The 25,091-nt window shown below is 38.1% G+C and overlaps 1 protein-coding gene across 13 annotated transcripts in view; it reads left to right on the top strand.

Annotated features, from left to right (window-relative positions):
- The window catches only part of LOC111657121 (calcium-activated potassium channel subunit alpha-1a), a 103,090-nt gene that overhangs the window by 58,322 nt on the left and 19,677 nt on the right, over nucleotides 1–25,091 (top strand). For 3 of the 13 annotated variants that reach the window (XM_023409142.2, XM_023409147.2, XM_023409151.2), the window contains exons 6-20: nucleotides 2,404–2,479; nucleotides 3,466–3,541; nucleotides 3,717–3,887; nucleotides 5,636–5,727; nucleotides 9,124–9,234; nucleotides 9,382–9,487; nucleotides 9,611–9,693; nucleotides 12,919–12,988; nucleotides 13,251–13,406; nucleotides 13,658–13,767; nucleotides 14,699–14,767; nucleotides 15,268–15,354; nucleotides 16,840–16,916; nucleotides 18,953–19,126; nucleotides 21,869–21,901. In XM_023409142.2, the coding sequence (XP_023264910.1) occupies nucleotides 2,404–2,479; nucleotides 3,466–3,541; nucleotides 3,717–3,887; nucleotides 5,636–5,727; nucleotides 9,124–9,234; nucleotides 9,382–9,487; nucleotides 9,611–9,693; nucleotides 12,919–12,988; nucleotides 13,251–13,406; nucleotides 13,658–13,767; nucleotides 14,699–14,767; nucleotides 15,268–15,354; nucleotides 16,840–16,916; nucleotides 18,953–19,126; nucleotides 21,869–21,901 (1,491 nt within the window). Of the gene's footprint in view, nucleotides 1–2,403; nucleotides 2,480–3,465; nucleotides 3,542–3,716; nucleotides 3,888–5,635; nucleotides 5,728–5,812; nucleotides 5,905–9,123; nucleotides 9,235–9,381; nucleotides 9,488–9,610; nucleotides 9,694–12,918; nucleotides 12,989–13,250; nucleotides 13,407–13,657; nucleotides 13,768–14,698; nucleotides 14,768–15,267; nucleotides 15,355–16,839; nucleotides 16,917–18,952; nucleotides 19,127–21,868; nucleotides 21,902–23,583; nucleotides 23,917–25,091 lie in introns of all 13 variants that reach the window. The other 10 variants (XM_023409159.2, XM_023409161.2, XM_023409158.2 and 7 more) reach the window with 6 other exon arrangements.

Below are 25,091 nucleotides of genomic sequence, written 5' to 3'. Positions count from 1 at the left end.
AATGGAAACCACTTCTCTAAAGAACATATATACCCTGCATTGTTTGAATGGAAATGATTAAGTATGTACGCAGTGCATTGCTGACAACAGAAGTGATATATTTCAAGTTTTAATTCAAATTTCAGATTGAATGGACTTTGCAGATTTAGAGCTCAGTCAGCTGCTGTGTTTTTTTTTTCCCTCTCTCTGCAGTGACATTTGTCATGCTGCGCATTTCGTTTTAACGTCAACTACAATAGCAGTTATTACATCAGCTGTGATTAATTTAAGGATTATTGCAGAATCACTAAATCCACAGAAAAACACAATGACTGCCAAAGCTTCTCATTTTTACATACACAGCTTTACTGGCCGTTCATACGACTTGTTTTCTGCAATAAACGCAGGGCAAAGATACACACTGTTCCCGTCTAAGATTAGAGAATGAAATTTGGTTTGTCAAGAGCAGTTGAAGAGCAGTTGCAGGGTTATGGGGATGAGATGTAGGTTACATTGTGAAGCCAGCTGATGGACAGACTCGGTGCCTGGCCTCTTCCTTTCTCTGGATGAATCCTAAAGGAGCTTACACTCTAATATCCTGATGGGAAAAGGGTTTGCTTTAAGCTCGATGAATGCGCCTGATCGCCACGAGGATACCATTGAAGGTCTGAGGTAAATCAGATGAAAATGCTTCTTGAAAAAAGAGCCATGCCTGAAGCCAACCTGTTGGGTGCAAATATCATGAAAGCACCTGAATTTTTTTAATTTTTTTTCTCTCTCGGAGGAGGAGGCTCACAGTTTTTCTACATGATGTGTGACAAGGTGGATGCAGAATAGTGAAGAGGGGAGTGTGTAGCAGATTTTGAACTTTGGAAACATTTGCAAGTAATTTCCAGACATGATTCCCACTAAGATGTTAGTATACAAGGGGCCCGATGGAGGCACACGCTCTCAGACAATTTCCAACACAAGGAGGCGCAAGAAATCGACCGGGGAGCTCTTCCAGAAGGGCTACAGGGTCAGGATGGGCCACGGGCAGGTCCCTGACAAAGAGGACCAGGACAGCATCTGCTACAGCTTCGGAGCATGCTTCCATGTAATCTCCTACTGGGGTAAGACCTGCAGGAAACGTGGGAACGAGGGGGAAATCTCCACTAAAGCTGAAGCCTGGCATGTCCAAAACTCTTTGGACTGTGTGTGTGATTGTGTGTGTGTGTGTGTGTGTGTGTGTCAGCTGGAGCAGGTTCAGGTTCAGGATTTTCTCTGTATTATGCTCCCCATCTGGCAAACGCTCATTTGAAATGAAAAACGAGCTTTGGCGAGGCACACCACGGTCCACGTCATTTTTTATAAAAGATTATTTATTTATATATTGTTTTTAGCTGAATGAGTGCCTGTAGCATCTTTGATTTGTGTCATTTGGCGCTCGCACAAATATATTCCAGCAGGGAAATTCGTCTGGCCGATTAATGCATGTGGTGGATGGATTTGACTTGATTGCTCACTCTTGGCTGAGGTGGCTTTTAATTGTTCACGCAGCACCGACACTGCAGTGGATACAGCTCCTTTTCAAAATGAGCTGGATCCATGAATCATTTGGCTTTTAAACTCAGGTGGGAGGTTCTTTTTAGCAGGTAGTTTACTGCAGTGCAGCTAAATGATGAAACATGAACACGATAAATATGTGCGGTTTTGCTTTATCTAATGCTTTTGTAGGAGATGGTGGTTTATGTGTTGCTTATCTGAGCTTTTTTTGGACAGAAATAGCTGCAAACTGGTTATAATCAGGTTGTGATTAAATATATATGCAGCTTAAATGATGCTATGATACAGTGTGTCAGTAATCATGTACAGGAGCTCAGGCTCATGTTGTTGTTACTGCTGATTTTGTCAGCGTTATGCCGTCCTTGAACTCTTGGCAACAGGCTCCTTTTTTTTTTTTTGTTCCCATAAATACCCTGAAATGTTGGATTTGACGTCACTTCTGTTTACTCATTAAATTTGTCGTGACGGCGTCCACCTGTCTTTACTCTAATCCAGGTTTTCATCTCTTCCACGTTCAGTTTCATCCAGCAGGAATGAAACATGTATCAGGTAGATGCTGGTGCTCTGCGAGGCTCCTGAGATTAAAACAGAGTGTTATGAGTTGCTGAAGAGATATCTGGGATGTAGACTTTCTTTTCCTTTTTTTCCCCCCACATATTCCAAAATGTTTCTTTTATGATACAGTGTTCAGTAGCGCTTGTTCAGTCGGAGTTTACTTTTTTGTTTTTTTTAATCAATATGAATCCAATGAAGCTGATAAACATGGATGAAAGTATGAAAGGTATGATGTTCTTGTGAAACCACACTCGAATGTTATTGATGTTGTCTGAATTTTTCACGTGTGGTAATTTCTTTATGGTCTTTTCTTTCCCCTCACAGGCTTGAGGTTTTTAAGGGCCTTAAGGTTGATACAGTTCTCAGAAATTTTACAGTTTTTGAATATACTAAAGACGAGGTAAGTGTACCGAAGTTTGATCTCCTTGTGTGTGTGGCAGACTGTTTGTAATGTGTGTTGCAGTGTGAAATCGTGCATGTGCAGTGACTTATTTTGTTGACATTAGCATAAACATGCCACAGTTTTACTTTAAAGGAGAAGACTGAGCTTTATTTTCAGCGTTTTCCTCAAAATTAACCACAGCTCTTTAATTTGATGAGGTGTACATCATTGCAAGTGTAGAGTTTATTCCTCAGTACTGCAGACAGTACTGTAATATGATGTTTTGCGCACTGTACTGTATAATGGGAATCATGAGCATAAGAGCTTTCTGTGTCCTCGCTGCTTCGAATTAAATCTTTTTGCACAGATGTCAGGAAGAGCTTATAGTGCAACAAAATGCTTTAGAATAATCTCCTCGCCCGTTCACTCAGATGAAGGTAAAGACGGAGCACACGAAGAGAGGACAGAGGTCGTGCAGGGACTTGTTCCATATAAGACATACAGTATACTGTATTATTTTAAGAATCTTGAAATAAACAGGGAGGAAGACATCTACTCATGTGCTAAATATTTTTAGAAATATACCATTGCTGCAAATTTGTGAAAATGCATCTTTAAATAGAGCCGTATGTTAATATGTCTAACCACAACAATACAAGCAAAGCATGCACTGTAATTCCATAATTAGGAAGAATATGCCAAACAAAGTAGATGCAGCAGTTTTAAGGACTTTACTGTTTTATGTTGCATGCTACTGCGTTTCCGTTGAATCACGCTCACATTAAATGGATCAGAATGATCTCTATTTATAATTTAAACAGCTGGTCACGATGTAGAATCCTGCTCGTTCTTCCATAATGGCAAAAACTCAATATGGAAGCTGTATAATACATTTTGGAACATGGATTTTCCAGGCTAATGACTCTCGGACGATGTATTTTTCTGATATTGGTGTAATAACTAATAACTCAAACACCGTTGTCTGGCTCTTTTTTTTCTAATAGCAACTCTATAAAGCTGGTGAACCTGTGTTCAATTTTCATAAGCACATGGCTAACTGCAGCAGGCTTCATTCACTTGGTAAGTTAATGTGAGCCAATGAAGTTAAGATGAAAGATTGCTTATACAGCAAGTAGCTGCTCTTTTATTTCATTTTATTTTTTAGTACATTCTTGTTATTGCATTGTGGAAGAAGATAGAAATGCTTTACACCTGTGTGTTTTCGTGGTTGTATGAATCTCAACCTCTGTTCCAGGTGGAAAACTCAGGGGATCCTTGGGAAAACTTCCAAAATTCCCAGGCACTTTCTTACTGGGAATGTGTCTACTTACTCATGGTTACTATGTCCACTGTTGGCTATGGAGACGTTTATGCCAAAACCACCCTGGGCCGCCTGTTTATGGTCTTCTTCATCCTTGGTGGTTTGGTAAAAATCCCTCTCATTACTTATTCCCGCTTAAAATCCTCCATGCAACCAATCATCACACTCCGCCAGGTGTTAACAAACGCTGAGACTCTGTCAACTCAGGACGCCCTTCACCTGTTGTTTACACTGAGGTGTTATTGTGGCTCACCACTTCACCACAGTATGTTGCATGTCATGAATTGTAGGAGTTGTCTATAATACTGCAGCATTTATTCAGGTATAATGCTGAAGCTTTTTGTTTTTGTTACATATTAATTTCAAATGAAATGTAGAATATTTGAGATTTTTTGCATCTGTTATTAACTGTAAACTAAGTACTGCGGTTTCAGGTGGCTCCACCCTCCTGCCTCCCCTCCCTCTTTTCCAACAAACACAATGATTCAAGGATGATTTATTACAGCCCAGCTTTATGGATTTAGCAACATTACTATAACTCACTAGCTGCACAAATATTTAAAGGCATTTTGAGAAATGAAAAAGGACACATTTTATAGATTGATAAAGCGATAGTGAAATAAATTCACCAAACAGAAAAAACATCCTGTCTGAGATTTACCACAGACCTGAGTAACCTGATAAAGAAAATAGCCTCACTGAGACGACACTGTTCTGTGGATCATTAAGGATTATTCACAAGTGGATTAAATGGCATGGTGCCATACTGAAATATGTTTTTTTATAACCTTTTGGAAAGCTGTAGTGTCATTCACAATCTCTTTGATGATCAAAATAAAAATGAATAACTTTGGGCAAAAGGACAGGAGTGAAGTTTTAACTACAGACAGTCAGTACAAAGTCAAACTGTGCAGCCAAACATTGTTCAAACTCCCAAAATATCATTTTAAATTCTAGCAGAGAGCCCAAAGTTTCTAAAGATACTGCATATGTTGGGCTGAATAGGGGAAATGACAAAAAAAAAAATATGTCAACTGCTGAAGGATTTGCAGTACACCACTACACTATTTACTTCTTTTTCTTATAGTTTATTTTTCTTATGGTATTGCAGGTGTGATATAGTAGCCTATAAATAAACTAAAGCAGGATACTGACACCTTTTGTTAATAAACACACAAGCAACAGCAGCAGTTAATGTGAAGAAGGGAAAATATCTACATTTCTAGATGAGTAGCAGCTGTCTCTTGAGTTTACAGTAAATGTTACAAGAATCTGTTATACGTATCTCAAACTAAAAGACATTAATGCTAACTGTAATAAAACTGTCACTTTGTCCTCACAATGACTCTTGAACAAAAGTTGAGCAGCAGTGTAGAGTTTCAGTTAATGTTTGCCATCCATTTAGCTGTGCTTTCTAAATCAACCCGACGTGTGTTTGTTGGGCGAAACATGGCACATAAGGCTTTCTCTTGATTTTTATTATTTATTTTCTGTCACAGATCGACATACCACTCATCAGCTGTCATTTTTCTCCTTTATTCTTCCAGTATCCGTAAATATTGGCCTTATAATTTCCTTTTTCCTTCTCACACTTTCTCTCAATATTTTGAATGTAACTGTGATATAACTCCAGGCTACATTCAGCCAATAATGACTAATCTCAGTGAATTGCAACTTTCTTATTTTCTTTCTCCTTTTTCCTGTTAACAAGTAAATATTAATATTACTCCTGCACATACAGTAGTGTTCCTCTTTCAGACTTTACGGATTTCTTTAAAGCAAAAATAGAGGACCTGCTCTTCTTTGCCTATCTTTTTTTTAGTCTCTTCTTCTGTCTTCTATCTTCTCCTTAGGCCATGTTTGCGAGCTACGTCCCTGAAATCATAGAGTTAATAGGAAACCGCAAGAAATATGGTGGTTCCTATAGTGCGGTTAATGGGAGAAAGTAAGTATTCAAGGAGGCTCTACTGCCTCCACCGCAGTAGAACCTTCTCTGCATGCCCTTTTCTTTTTCTTTTTCATGCATGTAGGCCATGTTTGCTCGCTACGTGCCAGAAATTGCTGCTCTCATCCTTAATCGGAAGAAATATGGAGGGAGTTATAACTCGACCAGAGGCAGAAAGTAAGTCAAACAAATGAAAAATCAGCAAACTTTTAATGGTGTGGTTTTGTGTGACTCAAGTGGCCCTCTCATTAAGAGGTGACATACTCTGACCTTTTGCGTAAATAGACGTCATGAAACTGTCACTTGAGATGTAATGATCTCAATTAGCACTAAAGTCACACTGTGACTGAAGAACTTGGCCATGATTAATGTGTAGAGTTAATTGTACTGTATTGCTGCTGCTTTTATGTGTGCAAGCTGTCATCACTACTTGTCATGAATCAATGTTTGCGTTTACACTGCAAAAATACCTCCATAAATATGTCAGCAAGTTGTTATCGTCTATTATTGAGTCCTGAATGTCTTATTTATGAAAATAAGTTAAAAAAAAAAAAATCTTGAAGAAGAATGACATAGATTCTCCAAAATTCATACTGGAGACATTTTTAAAATTGTCAGATTTTTTCACTTTTTTTAAGTAAATAGGACTTTGAGAGCTTAAAAATAGACAAAAATGACTTGACATTTTTGCAGTGTAGTCACATAGATGTATTGCTGTCATGTCTAAAGATGGCACATGTAGGATTATCTCACTGTGATATAAATTGTGATTATCAAAAACTACTGTTGGGGAAAAAAAAGAAAAATGTGTTTCTTTGATCTGTGTTTAAATGGATTAAACCATCACCACTTAGTAAAGAAAAGGAGGTGGTTAAACTTTTAAACAGAACTATGTTTAAGGTCCTGTCCCCTTATATGGTTTAAAGCAGATGTACAGTTATTCATGTCCATGACAACAATAATACCCCACATTATGCTCTTTATGCTTTATTTTGATCAGTATTGTAACTCCCAACAACTGTTTTGCGAGGACAAAAATTAGAAAGTGCCACCTCTTCTGTACACAGGGTTAAAGTTGGGGGTCACTGTAGGTCAAAACTAAAGGATACTAAATGCTTTACAAAACTTTATTCCAGGACAAAAAGGGCAAAAGCTCCACCCAGTTTACAGATGTATCACAGTTTTTATGAACTTCATTTTACCATATCTATATATTAACCACTGAGAGAAAATCCTACATGTTTTGTGGTGTCTTACTTGTAATTAGGCTGCTTATTGTCAATGTACATCTGTGTCTATTTTGTGTTTGTAAATCAAGTATTAGCACTCATTCACACAGTCTTATTTTGTTCACCAGTCACACCTCACACCCATCCAACACATCAATTTGTGTATTTTAAAAATTGCATAAATAAAATAAAATAAAACACATATGTAATCAAAGAAAAACCTCATACAGTACAGTCTGTAGTTGCTATGTCACTGATTTAAAAAGATACACAATGATGATTCAACTACTTCTGGATCAATACACACACCGGGGGACAGAGTTGAATCAGTTTATGCGCATATGTTTTCTTGAAGAGTAATAATTAATAATAATTAAGTCATACCAGAGTGGTTCATTCATTATGAAATAATACACATAAAATATTTAAAGACAGACAAAATAATAAACTTAATAAGTTTAAATTTCCAAACTCATACATCCAGTCATTGCTTGCTTCATGTTGATTCTTCTGAATTTTCAGTTTTTCTGTGCCAGAAAAACTTTTCTTTTTATTTGCTTTGCTATGCTTGTCTTTTCCACGCTTTGCTTATGAACATTCCTGGCCTTTATCTTCAGTCTGACCTACACCCTCAGGACTAAATAAAATTTTGAGTTTAAAGGAATAGTTTGACACTTTAGGACATGTGCTTGTTCACTTTTTCGCCAAAACGTTAGGTGAGAAGATCAATTTGTCTTTGTGTTGAATATAAAGCTACCAGGGCATAGTTAGCATAGCTTAGCATGTAACCTATCATAAAAGTACAACTTGAAATTTTTTGCTTTTTGTGTATACATTACACAAAAAGCTCCATACTTAATGGACAGACATGAGAGGGACGTTGATCTTCTCGGCAAGAAAGCAAATAAATGTGTTTCCCAAAATGTGAAACTATTCCTTTAACATATCCACGTGTCAGTGACATGTGAACTCGTGTCCCAAGCTCTGCAGCTGTTTCTAAAGATAGTGAGATTCTGGATGCCTCTAAACAAAATATGGCTTATTGTAGCATGCTTTTGTTACTTGTGGTCCTTCACTCAGTTGTGAAGAAGTCAGACTTGGTTTGTGAAAGGTTCTTAAACCAAATCTTGGCTTCTTTTGTTGGTCAGTTTGGTAGAAACACTCACAATTAGAGCCATTTAAGTTATTTGTGTGTATCTTATTTTGTAAGATTTTTTTAGTTGGTATTTTTTTTATTCTTAATGAAATGAACACTTATCAAAAAAATCGTATTTATTTAAATGAGACGCAGGAGCTGAAGCAAATGGTCTATTAGCTACATCTGACCAACAGCTTTAAGAAATTTAGAAAATCTGTGGATGCAGTTCTTCTCCCTGTATAAGCTGCCTGCATTTAAATATTAAAGTATATGTATTATTAATGTCTACTTTAGCTATTTTCACAATAGGAGAGAATTATTAGTTTCATTATTTTTCTATTTCCTTCTGTCTTCTTCTTGCTGTCCTAACTCGTCATTACTATCATAACTGTCATAGATGTAACCATTCTCTTAACTGTGTTCCTTTGCAAATTAGCAGAACAAGTGGTGCAAAATAACAATGATCCTGATTTATTTATTGTAGATTAAAGCCATGAAGAAACACTGCAGTGCGGAGAGATTTCCAGCTGCGGTTCTTCTTTCGTAGCACTTCTGAGTAAACACCTAAAATCATTTTCTAAATAGTTTAAAAATAAAGATATAATAAAAACAGATAGGAATAAATCTAAACTGGGCTCCTTATATAAAGGATCTGTGATATGTGGGAATGGAGACACACTGTGCTGATTTCATAATCTCCATCTAAGTAAACTCTGATCCTTTATAATCTGATACTAAAATCCACAGTGCTCTCTGACCTACTCATTCAGTCCTCACTCGTCACAGCAGGAACATCAAACATCCCTCCTGCAACATAGTTTTAATTATGTTTTCCCTGCACAGATTTCAAATTAATCACCTGAATACAGCAGTACTGACAACCTTTCATTCCCATTACATCCCCCTCAACATTTTGACCCTAGGACAAAGATAAAGATGAAACAACCTTTTTGTGTTTGTGTGTTTTGTTGTTGACTTTTATCCCAACTGCATTTTAGTTTCATGATTGCTCTGCACCTCGTTTTCCAGGCACATCGTGGTCTGTGGTCATATAACACTTGAGAGTGTGTCCAACTTTCTAAAAGACTTCCTACACAAGGACAGGGATGATGTCAATGTAGAAATTGTTTTTCTCCATAAGTAAGTACAAGTTTTTTTTGTTTTTTTTTCACTTGTGACCCAGAAAAAACAGCAAATGTCATTGCTCAAGATAAAAACAATCATCTCCTCAGCAGATTAAAGATAGTCTTTCTACTCAGATTTAAGACTTTCTCTTATTTCTCTCAGTATTTCCCCTAATCTTGAGCTGGAAGCCTTGTTCAAGCGCCACTTCACCCAGGTGGAGTTTTACCAAGGGTCCGTCCTAAACCCACACGACCTGGCCAGAGTCAAGGTAACTAACAGACAATGCTTCTTCCTCTGTGACTCTGTGCTGTTTTGATACCTTACTGCAGTTTACTGCCTGATATTGATTTGGATAACTTAGTGTGTTGGCTTTATGCAATTTTGTTTTCAGATTGAATCAGCTGATGCTTGTTTGATCTTAGCCAACAAATACTGTGCTGACCCTGATGCTGAGGATGCATCCAACATCATGAGGTAAACCAAAGCAGCTTCTCAAAGATTTCTGTTTCTCTCTCTCCCTCCTTGTTTTTTTTTTTTGTTTGTTTCTAATCCTGTGGCCAATTATGTTCAATCTTGTTGTAGCTTTTGCAAATTGCAAATTGGCACTGTTTTATAAATAAGACACAGGAGATTAATGGAGATTTTTACTGAGTTTAAATGCTCAGTTCTAAAAGTTCCGAAATTCATCATAAGATATCATAGGTGCTTTACAATGAAGTTATGTTTTTATTTTATTTCAACATTGGTTAAAAATAAGAAGTTTAAAGTGTGCAACAGAAATAATTAGACCTATTTAGAACTCATACACTCACTGAATACTTAATTAGGAAAACCTGTACAGCTGCTTATTCATGCAGTTATCGCATCAGCCAATCATGTGGCAGCAGTGCAGCATCATGCAGACAGGAGCTTCAGTTAATGTTGACATCAAACAGCAAAGGAGATATGTGATCTCAGTGACTGTGACCATGGCGTGATTGTTGGAGTGAGATGGGCTGGTTTGAGGATTTTTGAAATGGCTGATTTCCTGAGATTTTCACACACAGTAGTCTCTAGAGTTTTTACTCTGAATTAGGGATAGAGGTCAAATTCGGCATTTTCCAATAATCGGTGTCGTTATTTTTGAACCGATAATCGTTAAAATAAATTAATTTAAAAGTGCTATTTTGGCTCTGATGGAGCCAGTCTGTAGTCAGCACTCTGTGGTCTGAAGCGATGTCCCGCCCACAGCACGATTTGATTGGTTACACGTCACGAGTAACAGCCAATCACGCTGAAGGCTGTTGTGTACACCGACGGTCACAGACTAGAGCAGCTGCGGTTAATGATCTGCTCCAGTTAACGAGCGGAGCTGTGTACCGAAGGTAAGATAGCAGACATCGCTGAAGTTGTAATAATTAACACAATCCTCTACAGTTATAACAACACCACACTCCGATGAACAAGTACATCTGTTGGTACAGGACACACCGAGCAAGAGAAAGAAAGACGCTAGCGCTAAGTGCTAAGCTAAAGTAACTAGCTGAACAGCGTGTAAATAACTGCTGAATTAGTGAAAGTCGCTAAAAGGAGCAGAAAGCTGTGAGTGCTGGAGCAGAACTACTGTAAGTTTAAATGTACAGAAGGTAGTTAGTCACTGTGATGAAAAAAGGAAGCATTACCTGTGATAAAATAAAGCAGCAACACTACTAGTATGAGAAACTACACCACGCTGACTGCAGCACTGTGGACGGCCACAAACTACTGTTACTGAAACAAAAGTACTAAGTCAGTTAAGAAGTACTCTGAGTAAACATGTTACATTTGAAAAGGGAAAATATCTCATTTGGTGATAATAATATATGATAAAACTATTCAATTAAAGAGCATCTTTAGGCTGCCAGGTGTATCAGTTCACAGGTGAGGACAGCACTGAAATCGACCAATTAATTCCAGTCAGGCTCTTTGCTGCCTTTGCACACAACTGATAATTACTAATATACACTCAGTTGTCAGTTTATTAGGAACATCTACCTAAAATTGATGTAGTCTGTCCTGCAGTAAATCCTCCTTCATGAAGGATATAATGTTCAGTTTGTAATAAAATTGTGTAAAACAGTTGTTGATTCAACTGTATGATCATTGTGAAGGATGTGGTGTGTAGCTGTATTACATTATACAGAGATGTTTCTGTTATTTAACCTACATTCACTGATATAAATGGGGTGAACAACATAATAGAAACACCTGGATGCCATGGTGAGTGTCCTAATACAGCACTTGATTACTGATAATCAGTATCAGCCCTGAAAAAAAAACATCAGTTGATCCCTACTCTGAGTGGTGCAAGAAACAAAAAAACCTCCAGTGAGCCGCAGCTCTGCAAAAACACCTTGTTGAAGAGAGAGCTCAGTGGAGAAAGGCCAGACTGGTTGGAGCTGACAGAAAGGCTAACTCAGAGTTTGGTGTGAACAGCATGAATACATGGATCCAACCTACCTTGTGTCAACAGTCCAGGCTGGTAGTTGTGGTGTAATGGTGTAGGGAATGTTTTTTTGGCCCCTTAATAGCAATCAATCATGGTTTGAACCTCAGAGCCTGTCTGAGTATTGTTGCTGACCAGGTACATCCCTTTATGGCCATGAAGTTTATGTTGCCATCCTCTAAAGGCTACTTCCAGCATGATAATGCACCAAGTCACAAAGCAAAAGTGGTCTTGATCTTGTTTCATGAACTTGACAATGAGTTCAGTGTACTTCAGTGGCCTCCCCGGTCACCAGATCTGAATGTAGTAGAACACCTTTGGGATCTGGAAGAACAGGCGATTTGCAGCATGAAGGTGCAGTTGACAAATCTGCAGAAATTATGTAATGCAACATGAACTAGAATCTCAAAGGAATGTTTCTAACATCTTGTGGAATCCATCCCACAGAGTACTTAGGCTGTTTTGAGAGCAAGGGAAGGCTTTACCTAGTATTATTGTGGTGTTTCTAATAAAGTGCTGGGTGAGTGAGTATACTCTATACATGTAATATCCTGTTTTTACATAAATCGTTGTAATCATTCAAAGAAATATATACAATAGATGGATTTTTGTTGTGCCTCAAACTCCACTGGCTTATCTTGTGTTAGTGATAAGGAATCTTTAAATAATGCAAATTATTCAGGATGTAAACTGTACAGAAATACTGGTCGGTTAAATTCTGCATCAGTGTGTCCTCTTGGACTTCTGACAGGTATTTGTAAACCCAGTTACAACAGGCAGAGATACACAGTATAAAGTGTTACCAAATGCTCATACCTTAGAAAGTGAATGCCGGTGTTTGATATCACTTCCTGGCCTGGACTCAAATCAGGAGTGTAAGCTAGCGTGTCGGAGCTGGCTCTCACTGCAAGCAGACAGACTCTCAGCATGAACAAACTCCAGGGTCTCACTTTCCCTTTTGGAAAATGATCAAGAGCTGAGAGGGAGAACATGAATCTGTTACAACAAACAATATTCCAACATTAAAAGACACAAGGAACTGTTTTATACAAGCTTAAATCTGCCAGCTGCCAAACTGTAAAATGTTTAGTTTGAGAATGCTTTTTGGAGGTGTAAGGAGTTTTTGTGTTTATGAATAATGTAAACATGTCCAGGAGAAGTAGATAAGGGCACTGCAAATGGAAAAGGTTTTGTAAGTGCTCTGAGTTTGTTTTGTCCCTTTTGTCCTGTATCAGGGTTATATCCATCAAGAACTACCATCCAAAGATCAGAATAATCACTCAAATGTTGCAGTACCACAATAAGGTTGGTATATTCTGTCATTTTTACTTGAATCAAAACCTAAAAAGATGATTGATTACATGTTTGTTATTGCTGTATTTTAGCATTTTGATATTTACGTTTGAGTTAGTTTAAATGGATATAATTTGAGTTTGTTTGAAAGATTATTTATTTATAATTTCAGTATTTTACAACCATGTTAAAAAGAGGGATTTAAGAAGTGTTTACAGTTTGTAGTTCTGTAAAGCAACCACATAATCTAACATTTTGTTTCCTCCCCCCTTAGGCCCATCTTTTGAACATCCCAAGCTGGAACTGGAAGGAGGGAGATGATGCCATTTGCCTTGCAGAGCTGAAGCTTGGCTTCATCGCCCAGAGCTGCCTGGCTCAGGGCCTCTCCACCATGCTAGCCAACCTTTTCTCCATGAGGTCCTTCATCAAGGTAGCCACAGCTAAGATTCATCCATCTGTGCTCACTGGATTATTTTCAAAAGTAGAGTTAATCAAAACAAATAGTCTGAATAGATAATAATGATTATCCCAGGTGAGGCCCATATATAGCATCTGGTGAGTGGGTTAGGATGAACTTGTAAAAAAAAAAAAAAAAAAAAAAACCTAAATTTGTTTCCAGTTTCCAGTATTTTTGTAATGGTAGAAGTTTGTCTGTCGTTTGTCTTCCATTGTTTGTCACAGATTGAGGAGGACACATGGCAGAAGTATTACCTAGAGGGAGTAGCTAATGAGATGTACACCGAGTACCTGTCGAGTGCCTTTGTCGGCTTGTCTTTCCCTGTAATTTGCGAGTAAGTACACTGAAACATCAGCTTTTTAAAATTAAGTGTTGTACTTTGTGGATTTTTCTTTACTTTACTTAACTGCTACATTGTTTTTTTGTTTCCATTGGTCTTTTCAGTAACTTGAGAAAGAAAAATAAAGGTCTGCACACTGTAGGTCTCTTGTGTAATTTGGATATCTAATAAAAATGACATAAGGGAGCTACAGTGTGCGGCCATTTGTTTTTCCTTCTCACCTTGTTTCATTAGTCCAGCACCTGTTCATGTTTTATGGGATGTGCACATCTGCTAGATTTCTGGATCTTTTTAATAACGTACAATTTTTAAATTAAGAGTCAGAACTAAGAGTGTGAAGATATGAAAACAGCAGTGTTGAAGTCTTAGAGTATAAAGATGAGATAACATTTTAACTTTAAAGGTACAGGTGTGTATGTAAGTTGCGAACCACCATACTTTTTTGATTTTGCATTGTTTTATTTATCACAAGATCATATGATATATTTAATTATGTTGGAATAACTAACTCATTTTCTTGGGACAGCAGGGTAAATGTCTTTGTTGTCTTGATAGATAGTCCTCTTAGAACCAACATCCAAAATCACGTGATAATAATTGTACTAATTTGTAATTGTGATGTAAAGATAACGGGATTTTTTTTTTAAAAAAGAAAGCAACTTTTACCATTCTGTGACTTCCATACTGTATTAGCCTTTTCTCAAAAAATCCTTGAAATACCATATTCAAATATCATAATTACTATAATACATTTTTTTCAACTAGTGGATTTCTTAGTTAAAGTCTCAAAGAAGGTAATCACACAGGAAAAACAGGTGCTTAGCCTCAAAAATATGAATTAGACTTCAAAGTAAGTATCTAAGATGATTTTCTGAAATTATTTAGCATGCACGATGTCTAATTATATTGTTACTCTCTTTTGCAGACTCTGCTATGTGAAGCTAAAGCTACTACTTATAGCCATAGAGTACAAGTCTGATCAAAGGGAAAGCAGGTAAGTGGATGTGCTCACACTGGATTGTTGGGAGTCATTAAAATTCATAGATGCAAAAACTTTAATATGCAGGTGTGTTTGCTGTCAGTATTTGCTTTCAATAATGAAGCTACTTTGAATCAGGTTCTCTGTTTGACTGCAAACACAAGCCGCTTTACAAATTGTGCAAAATTAGTGTCTAAATTGGTTTGTTCACAGACATCACAGGGCTTTCTGATCCTGACAAATTAATGGAGGAGGTGGCAGTGGGGTTCTTTAAACACAGCTGGAGCTTTGTTTTAGTAGTTTCTTTAATGCACTGATGCTCATTTTATACCATTTGAAGTGTCACTGCTATCAACTTTCATCAACTTAATTTAATAAACAGGTTCGCCTGCCAAATGAGTTGCAAAAGCTAATCCTGCCCGCGCGTGCCACTGCCAGTGATTAGTGCAAAGCCTTGCAAAATTCTGTGATATAACTTTTCTGCTCTGACATCTTTGGTCTATAAATTCTCGCAGCACCCTGATAAACCCTGGGAACCACGTGAAAATGGAGGAAGGGACCTTGGGCTTCTTTATAGCCAGCGATGCCAAAGAAGTGAAGAGGTAACGAATGTGTCCTGAGATTAAACAGTGTCTAAAAGTAAAGTCTCTACTCTGATGAAAACTCTGTGTGACTGTGTTTTGCTGCTCTGTTGCAAGAGCCATCATGTCATACAGTATCCATCAGTCACCACATTCTTTCTAGTGAGTTATAATTTGTAGGAAAAAAAGATTACATATATATATTTCATCCATCCATTAGCTATACCACTTACCCTTATAGGGTCGTGGGGAGCCAATCCCAGCTGACTTTGGGCGAAGGCGGGGCACACCCTTAGGCCACATGTTGCCAGTGCATTCACTAGGCTATAGCTTAACCTATTACTAGCTGGTTGTTGTTAGCTGTTGATATTATCGACAGAGGTGTAGGCTTTGTGGCTTGCAAAAGTGAAGCAGCCGTAGCTGAGGAGGAATGCTTGGTTATTTCGGTGGGTTATGCTGTTGTGTTATGTTGTTAGATGATGATCTTAGCTGTTAGCTTGTATCTGCTGTTTTCTTGGGCAAGGATAAGATTCAAACACAATTGAAATGTACGTTAGGATAGGATTAGAGAGTGGTGGCCTCCGACAAGTGGTGAAGGCTCAGTAAATTTAAGAAAACAGCGTGATACCCACTGCAGGGCCTAATGATACGTCAAAACATTGTTTAACTTTGGTACAGCTCACAACATTTCACCTCATGTATTTGGCAAATGCCTAAAATTCATGCCTGACTTGTTTCTAAATACCAGGGATTAAATTTGTTTAATCAACCTGATTCTTTCTGTTGAAATGCATCCCTGGTCCTCCGTTGTTTTCCTTTAAGCATCAAATACTTGTATTAAAAATGTTTCTCTCCTAGAATGACTAGACGTGACCTGAAAAAATTTGTTGCAGACAGTGGTGGAGGAATGATTTCAGATCCTTTTTTTAAGCAACAGTAGCAATACTGCACTATAAAAATACTTAATTGCAAGTTACAAGTAACATTCCTGCACTGAAAATGTCAGTTAAGTAAAAGTACATTAGCATTATTATCAGCCAAATGTAACTATCAAAACAAACAAAAAAATACATATTATATTATATATCCCTATGCATTAATGTGTAAGTAGATTTTACTGTTGTATAATTCAAGTACAGCTATAATGAACTATTTCATCTACCATTGGGTAGTTTTATTTCTGATATATCATATTTTAAAAACTCATAAGTAAATTATTATTATCTACAAAGTACCTAATGCTCTCAAATAAATGTATCGGAGTACAAAATACATTATATAAGTATAATGTAGCATGACATGAAAATACTCCAGTAAAGAAGAACTACCTCAAATTTGTTGAAGTGCAGCACTTGGGTAAATGTACCCAGTTACATTCTAATACTTGTTGCAGATGTAGGGAAGATAAAATGTCTGTAAACACTTTTTTTCATTTCAGCATCTTGGACATCAACTCCTCAACCATGTAGAGTGTTCTTACATGGGATTCTTGTTTTTCTTCCATAGGGCGTTGTTTTACTGTAAAGCCTGCCACGATGACATAACTGATCCCAAAAGGATAAAGAAATGTGGATGCAAGAAATGTAAGTGACTACATATAAACACATAGTCTAAGTTTGTTTGACTTAATTAACATTCCTTCACAGACTAAAGTGAAACAGTATTGAGAGAGCGTTTGTGTAGCGGTGTGATGGTGTATTTACATGACCTACATAGCCATGTGTCCAAACCACTTAGTTCCTGCATTAATTATTCACCTCATGAAACCGTGTAACTTGCGCATGAAGAAAGGTCATCGGATTTCTTTTTGTAGCCAAAACAAACAGGCGCAGTCCAAGTTTCCCTCATAAAACCATATGTCTTGGCCTCTGTATGACATGAATATCTGCACTCATTAAATGGTCAGTTCACCCAAATTACAAAACACAGCTTTACTGTAGTATCTATGTGCAAATTGTTTTGATTTAATGTTATGTTCTGAAATATCCCTCTTTGAGATTTTTTGGGGATTTGGATGAACTGATTCTTAATTTTTAGTCCACCACTTCTAATGTACAATATCAGGGGATAGAGAAAACTATTTAGCATCTATTTCAAATTCTGTATTCGGTGGAGTTCTGTTATACATACACAGAAAAGTGAAAAATCACGCAAGTTAACTCCTCTAAGACCACCTGTGAATTTAGTCTAGATGTGCATTTTGTCTGTTTGCTGATGTAGTTGTTTGCTATGTTTTCTTTTGTATAATAGTTGTCTGTGATGTTACAGTTTATTGACAACTTTGTGATGTTAACAGGCAATCAGAGAGACTGTTAACACCACAGGTACCTGGATGGATCGTGTGTTTCTAGACATCATGTGCCACTTTGGTGTTCTTTCACTTGGCTTTCCTACAGTTTGTTTTAACTATTATAGCTAACACTTAATCTCAACATCTGATGTATTCTTTTCCTGCTGCTTGGGAACTTGGCACACTTTTCTTAAAAACATTCACTTTATAGTGATATATTGTGAGTAATGTGTATTCATTCCCCCTTTGAAAACACAGCCTGCTACCCTTGATCGAAGCAGTTGTTTGATTGTACTGTAAATGTTGCATGTACAATGGTTGATGCTGCCTGGATTCCTCTCCGTTGTCATATGTCATAATGTCAAACATTTGACAAAAATGAGCACCAATAATGATTTTGGAAAAACAGTTGAACAAACATCACCTACAGTACCTATTTATTCTTTTATTTGTAATATACAAAAAATGAGCTATTGTAGCATCCTCAAAGTTGCATTCAACTGCATTCAACTGCCTGCTTGATTCAGTAATACTCCAGATCACCACCAGGTGTCCCCACAGTCCTTTGACAAACAACATCCCTGCAAAAAGAGCAGAGCTGGAAAGCCATCAGGATGACAAACGAGGAATATTTTTCATTATAGCTGTTTTGATAAAAGGAATAAATCATGTTACACAAAGCTCAAAATGATGTAATTCACAGACTTGACTGCACAGTTTCTCCCAGCACATCTTACATCAAGGATGTTTTGGAACAAACAGTAAAGTCGTGCAGGATGTGTTACTTGAGGATGTCATATCAATTTATGGTCTTTTACCGTTTCGCACAAGTGTTTGGAATTTTTGTTTTTGTCCTTTCCGGACGTACTCAGAAATATATCTAGAAGCCCAGTAATCTGTTTTATGAGACACTGTCACATTCACTTTGACTTTTTGTTGGAGAAGTTTATGCCATCTTGTCTCGCATTTTTCATTCTCAGCTAGAATAAGGAACCAGTGCAAATAAGAATCATGTGTCAAATATAACACATGATCTGTCTCCCCATCCCACCCTCACTCATGTCACATTTATACCCCCAAACCACATGACCGTAGGGCCTCGTGGTACTTCCCACACTTGTCCCAGAAATGACCCAAACTGAATAAACCACAAAGTGTGGAAAAAATTCCTAATCTGACATTTGCATGCTGTCGAGATAAAGTTAATCTTTGGTATCCCAGCAGCAGCCTTCCTCTGTGCGCTGTCTTGCGTTTGTCCACTCTTCCTCCAGAACGACCCTCAACATTAACCTGCTCTTCCTCTCCTCTCGTCTGAACCCATGACTGTAGCCAAGAGGCCCGCCTACAAGAAAATGAGACTGGCATGTTGTTTTGATTGCGGCCGCTCAGAGCGGGACTGCTCTTGCATGCCAGTTAATGTGCGTTGTAACATGGACTCCCCTCAACGCGACATCCCACTCTCTGCTGTCTCTGTTAATGATTGCTCAGCCACTTTACGTGCCTGTAAGTTGTCGCCATGACATGTGCTCTTCAGTGTTTGTTACATGCACTGTGTCAACTGTGTAGTGTGTCTTTAGCTTGCGTGCTGTCTAGCTCTAGCAGCTGTGTCGTCACTATCATGGATATAGATGTTGCTTTAGTGTTTTAGTTTTATGATTTTCAGTCAGCTGGTGCTCTTCCCCCTCTGTTGCTACTTCTGGAGGAGACTTGTAGCTCTTGTAAAGCATGCTGGTTTACTGTTTTTGCTGGTGTTTAATCAGAGAATGTGAATTCTAATTGACCTGTAGTCTGAATTAGGTCAACAATCACTAATACAAATACAAATTTAATTTGAAAACTAATTCTTTACTGAAAAAATGGTGTGCTTCCCCCCCCAGTGACCTCTACAACATATTTGCAAGCAATTAAAACTGAAGCCATAAAAAAAAAAAAAAAAAGCTGTGTACCCCCGCCACAAATCTCTTGATGCACACTTAAACTTGGAAATCCTGGTGGAGGATTTGCATGCATTTCTTCAAATTATTTGTTTTGAGAGGAGTGCACAAATGCTGCTGTCAAATGCTATAATGATGTCACTGGATAGGGTAACTTCATCTTTTCAAGAATAACCCAAACAAGATCCATGTAATCAAAATGTTTCACTACTGTACCCTCCAGAAATGGGTGGACAGGACAGGATTTGAGGTATTTTATGTGTAAATGCCACAGACAATTAATTTAAGAAAAAAAGATGATATTAAGAACACCTGAGGGGATTTTCTGAGGATAGCAGTGTATATTGAGGTTAATGTACTGGTTTTATTCAATTAAGACCAAAAGCTTGAACAAGCACTGGAGGTAAAATCCCTTCATTGCCAGTGGAGAAGCTCTGAGTTGCAGGTTCTTGCTTTTAGCGTTTTTAGTCTTATGATATTGATTGACTTGCACACTAAGATCAACAGAAAACAGTGGAATAGAGCTGGATCGTATTGGATTGCAAGCGGAATAGAAGACAATAGAACAGTCCTGGATCGTATTGGAATTGACTGAATTGTGCTGAACTGAGTTGAGCTGCATATGAATTCTTAATTCAAGTGTGATTCCCCTTTAAAGCCAGAGGGCATGTTAAGTTTCACTGATATATTGCAGAAGGCATGAAGAATGTGTCTGAGTTTGCGGAGCGTTAATACAATTTGCTGGAAACATTGTAGTCTGTCATAGACTTTTAGTGAATGTCTCTTGATCAAAGACCATGCTGTGTATAGTTGAACATCTCTGGGCGTTTCCACCCCTCAACATGTCTTCCAGGGCTGTGTGCTCTGAGCATCGCCTGGCTAGCTAAGCTCGAGCCGAGCTCTGGAGTTGCTGTCGACACAGTGTGGGAGACGCGCAGAGCGAGGCCTTATACGGCCTGACATGGAAATTATGTTTGCATTTTCATTTTTGGAGTGCTACCGGTTGTCATGAAACTCAGCCTGACAGTTCCTAACCACCAGGCAGCCGTGTGCCCCCGCCCCTCTCCTCCTCTCTCGTTGTGGGACAGATGCTAGCCTGTTAGTCCTGTGACTCTGTTCGCGCCCTCCGATTGCAGGCGACAGATGCCAGGACCAGCAAGGTCCCTGTTTGAACATTGCTGTCACTGTCCTGCCTTAAGCTCAATGCATGACCTTTATTGTAAGCAAGGGGTTGAAATAAGGTACTAATGAGCATGTGTGGGACTCACAGCTCCAAAAAGTGACTCACACAAAGTTCCAATTTGTCCGTGCAGGTTGTGTCAGGCAGTGCAGAGGAATGGGAAACAGATTTTGGGAAGAGAAAAATAAACATAATGCATAAACAAGAACACATACAGTATTGTCACATATTGTATGTCTTGTGAAATACATACCTCCTGACTAAATGTTAATGCAGGCCTAGTGAGCAAGAGACCTTTAGACATCCCGGTTAAAACCAGACTAAATTTGGTTTAAATTCTTAGTCGTCAAGGTTGAACAGCATTTTAACGACTATATTTCAGTGTGTGTTGAAGTAAGGACCTGTTTCATGTGTAAATATAGTCATTTATATAGTCAATCAACAGAATCTGAAATTATTTTGATAATCAATTTGCTTTTACATAATTTTTAAAGCAAAAGTATCAACTATTCCCTTGTTCTAGCTTCTCAGTTGGGATGATTTCCTGTAATAATTTATCTTATATAATAGTAAATCATTTTTGAGTTTTAAGCAGATGATCGGACAAACAAGCTATTTAAAGACATCAACTCATTTTATAGACATAACAATGAATTAATGAAGAAAGTAATCAGCAGATTTATCATTGATGAAAATAATTATTTGCAGACCTAAACCTTGATGTAAAAACTCAACTCAACTTAAATTTGAACCACATTTAGCTCAGTTTTAACCTAGAAATTGAGACATTTTCTGTCTTGCAAAACACCAAATCAGTGCTTCCTTTAACGCCTCAATGGGACTCTTCGTCAGCAGATGATCACCTACAAACACAGACAATGATCCACTGTTTAAGCTTACTGACCACATTACTGAAAATCATATTCCTAACTGACCCATGTTTTATTTCTCATTGCTTTGTCCATGTTGTCTTCAGGGCACACTCCTATTTTTTTTTTTATTTATTTATTTTTTTAAAGTGCCTTACAGAGAAATCCCTCAGCCTTCAGTTCTTTGTTGTCATTTATAATTTGCTCTCATTACAACCTTTTCTTCCCTGTAACCTTTCATCTGTCTCTGCATTATTCTCAGCTAAAAATAGCTATAATGGATATATCAAATCAAGTAAGTTTTGCATTCCCTTCTATCTTTTGTCATTTGTTTCTAACCCCACCACTTGTGCAGTTTCAGCTATCACCACTTGAACTGTCTCTAACCCGCTGTATTCCACTGTTTGCTGCTCATCGCTCTGTCCAGTCTATCTTCATCCATCATTATATTTTATGTGCAAAGCATTAGGAAATTATTTCTGCGTGTTTTGTGTTGGGGTATCAGTTACAGCTGGGCAGTAGATGGTGCTGCAGCTTCACTGTGAGAGTGGAAGAATTTAATCAAGATAAAACACTAAAACATATAAGTAATATAAGTAAATATACGTATGAAAATATATGCAAAAATTGTAACAGATTTATTTTTAGAGAACGCACAGGAGGCATCAAATAATTTAAGAGTTAAGAGCTGGTCTAATATTTCCTCAGTTCTCGTCCAGCCATTAGAGGAGTGTGCACCTTGTGGGCCATCGACTTTAACAGGATTTGTTATAGGCAGCAAATGTGCCACAATGGTGTTGTCCTGGAGAAGTGCTGTGCATGTTTGACATGGGCCAGATGAATAGTGGAGGTCTGGAGCAGGAAGGATAATCTACTAGACAGCTGACTGTTGAAATAATCATCTCTATTCTCCAGTTTTAGCTCCCAGCCATTTTTTGGAGTAAGGGGACCATGTTCTTCTGCCTCCTTTTGTCTATTTGATCATGTTATCTTTACAAGTTTTACCTCGATTATAACACCAGTGGAGCTGTAAGCTTTCATATTTCACATAGTCAAGTGGATACTGAATTCATTCCTCCCTCATCAGGCATAAACTGCAAACAGCAGCTAGTGGTTGTTAATTCACATTGTCACCTACTTGTTCTTGTGGCATAACAATCGCTGGAACACCTGAAAGCATATTTATTAATTAATGTTTATTATAAATATCAAAGTAAATGTCAAATCCAACATTTCATTGGTGGCTATACCAAGTGGTTAAGTGGTGTTTAATAAAAAAGAGGTTTTTTAATTATTCAGCTATTAGCATTCTTGTGCCAGAAAGAATTACCCCCCAAAACCAGTGATTGTGCTTTAATTATGATAAGAGTCACAAGATGTTTTATTAACATACGCACTGCAGGTCCTATTGAAGTCAGTTTAAATCAAATCCTATTTTGTGGTGAACGTGAAGAATTAATGGGCTACTTCACCCAAATGACAATGCAAGCTTTTTCTTACTTCCCCCTCGTGGTATCTAGACATTGTTTCAGTTTTATGCACCCATGTTTTGAAATGTGTGTCTCTATGATTTCTGCCTCCACCCAATACATTTGATGCTTTTAGCTCCAAAAAAATAAGATTTAAAAAGAATTAACAGCAACATGTCTCTTCCAAAACAATTTCCAAGCTACTCTTGATAATCTATAAAAGTTACTCTGTAATGTTTTAAAAGTGACTGTTTCTTCTGAAGAACTGAGTTTTTCAAATCAAATGTATCATTGTCATGAGCACCACAAATTAGATTTAATTAACCTCCATTATGATGAAATGAAATGTCAGATGACTATTTTAAAACCTCAGCACATAAAACCAAAGCTATCAATATGGCTAGATACCACTAGGGGTTTGTGATTTGGGTGTAATGATCCTGTAAAATAGGTAATAATCCATTAATTTGAATTGTACAGCTGCTAATTTTGACTCCTCTTCATTTAGCAGTAAACGATGGCCCCCTAATCCAGTCATCAACTTATCAATACAAGTCAGCTAAACTGAACCACAAGTCAGCTGAGGTCTGTAGGGGGCCCTGTAGCGGAGTGGCTCCTGTGTCGGTCCCATTGGTAAACAACCGCAAGGGAAGTCTGTTGCCCCTCGCAGAGCCCTGCGCTCTGAGACTGAGTTTCATAGGCTCCAGGGACCCGCGCCAGGTGGGCCGGCGACCAAGGGTGGCAGAAGAGGCCAGCCGGCTCCAGCGGGCACGTAGCCTACCAGTGAAATACAGATACCACCCCAGTCACTCCAATAACGCCACATTCAGTCACAGGCACTGTAAGGGCTACCGCGCCACCACCCCCCTCCCCCTCCCCCTCCCCTCGACATGTTTGGCAGGCCTGTACTCAACAACAGCACAACCAAAGCATGTGCTTGCCAGGCTGGAGTGGTTGCATGTGTAGCATTCCTTACTAATGACCCAGTGTGTGCAGCTGTCAGCTGTGAAACATTAAATATTGAACAGGCCAAGCAAGATGTGAAGGGCCAGTGTGTTGCAGCTTCCCTCTCCACTGGAAGCCCCCCTGTACTTCAACATTTTCCATTATGGTGTCATTCTAAGACATGCTAGCAGCGCCTGAAACCCTGTGTTCATTTACAGAGGAGCATGATCTTTGAGACTATTCTTTGTTATAAAACAAAAAAACCCTGTCGACAGCTTGATGATCATTTAAAGATACTCAAGTGAATTTGTCATGACCTGTAACAAGCTATTCCCAGTATAAATGGTGGCTGTTAAAATGCGATTACCCGAAAACACTTTTCTCGCTGCTTGTGTTTATTTTACCAGTGACGGCCACAGAGCAGAGTTGTTTTCCTCGACTCTTATATGAGCTTGTGAAAATATTTGCCTGATTACTTAACTCGAGGGTAAAACTTGTAATTCATTCCCTATGAAGAGCTCAGCGCAGTTTTGTGTAGTGATGAAGACAATGTCCAAGGGGCATCTCAGCTGTACATAAATCACTCTGGCACAAGGACCAACCTAATTATATGAGCCAAGGGCGTCACGCCCAAGATGAAGAAAGACCAGCAATCTAGACTGGATTCAGTATTGGCACAAAAGGAGCCTTATTTATGTTGTTGGATGCTTGATATTTATAGGTTATTACCTTAATTAAATGAGATTGTGAGTGATTAGTGTGGCCAACAGAGAAGCTTTCCAAGTCTAGGTCTAAGGAAATTTGTTCTAACTAGGGATATAAAAAATTAAAGTATCCTTATTCCCTTTGAGGTATTTGTGGCATTATATTATCTGAATCATAAAATTGCTAACATGTGAATTACAGCAATTCTCTGGATTAGCAGATTAGACTAGTAATGGGCATGATGGTTGATGATGGCACAATTGCATGTTTGCATCTTCATACACAACCATGCAAATGATGTGCTAATGTATCCTGCCGTCATCATGCGAACATTGGACTGTTTTGCGTTGCACACGAGTAGAAATG

Source organism: Seriola lalandi, unplaced genomic scaffold (assembly GCF_002814215.2).
Source record: "Seriola lalandi dorsalis isolate HSWRI2012SDOR001 ecotype SW California unplaced genomic scaffold, Sedor1 jcf7180002054383, whole genome shotgun sequence".
NCBI classification, from domain to species: Eukaryota; Metazoa; Chordata; class Actinopteri; order Carangiformes; family Carangidae; genus Seriola; species Seriola lalandi.
This window is presented reverse-complemented; position numbering and strand designations above follow the sequence as displayed.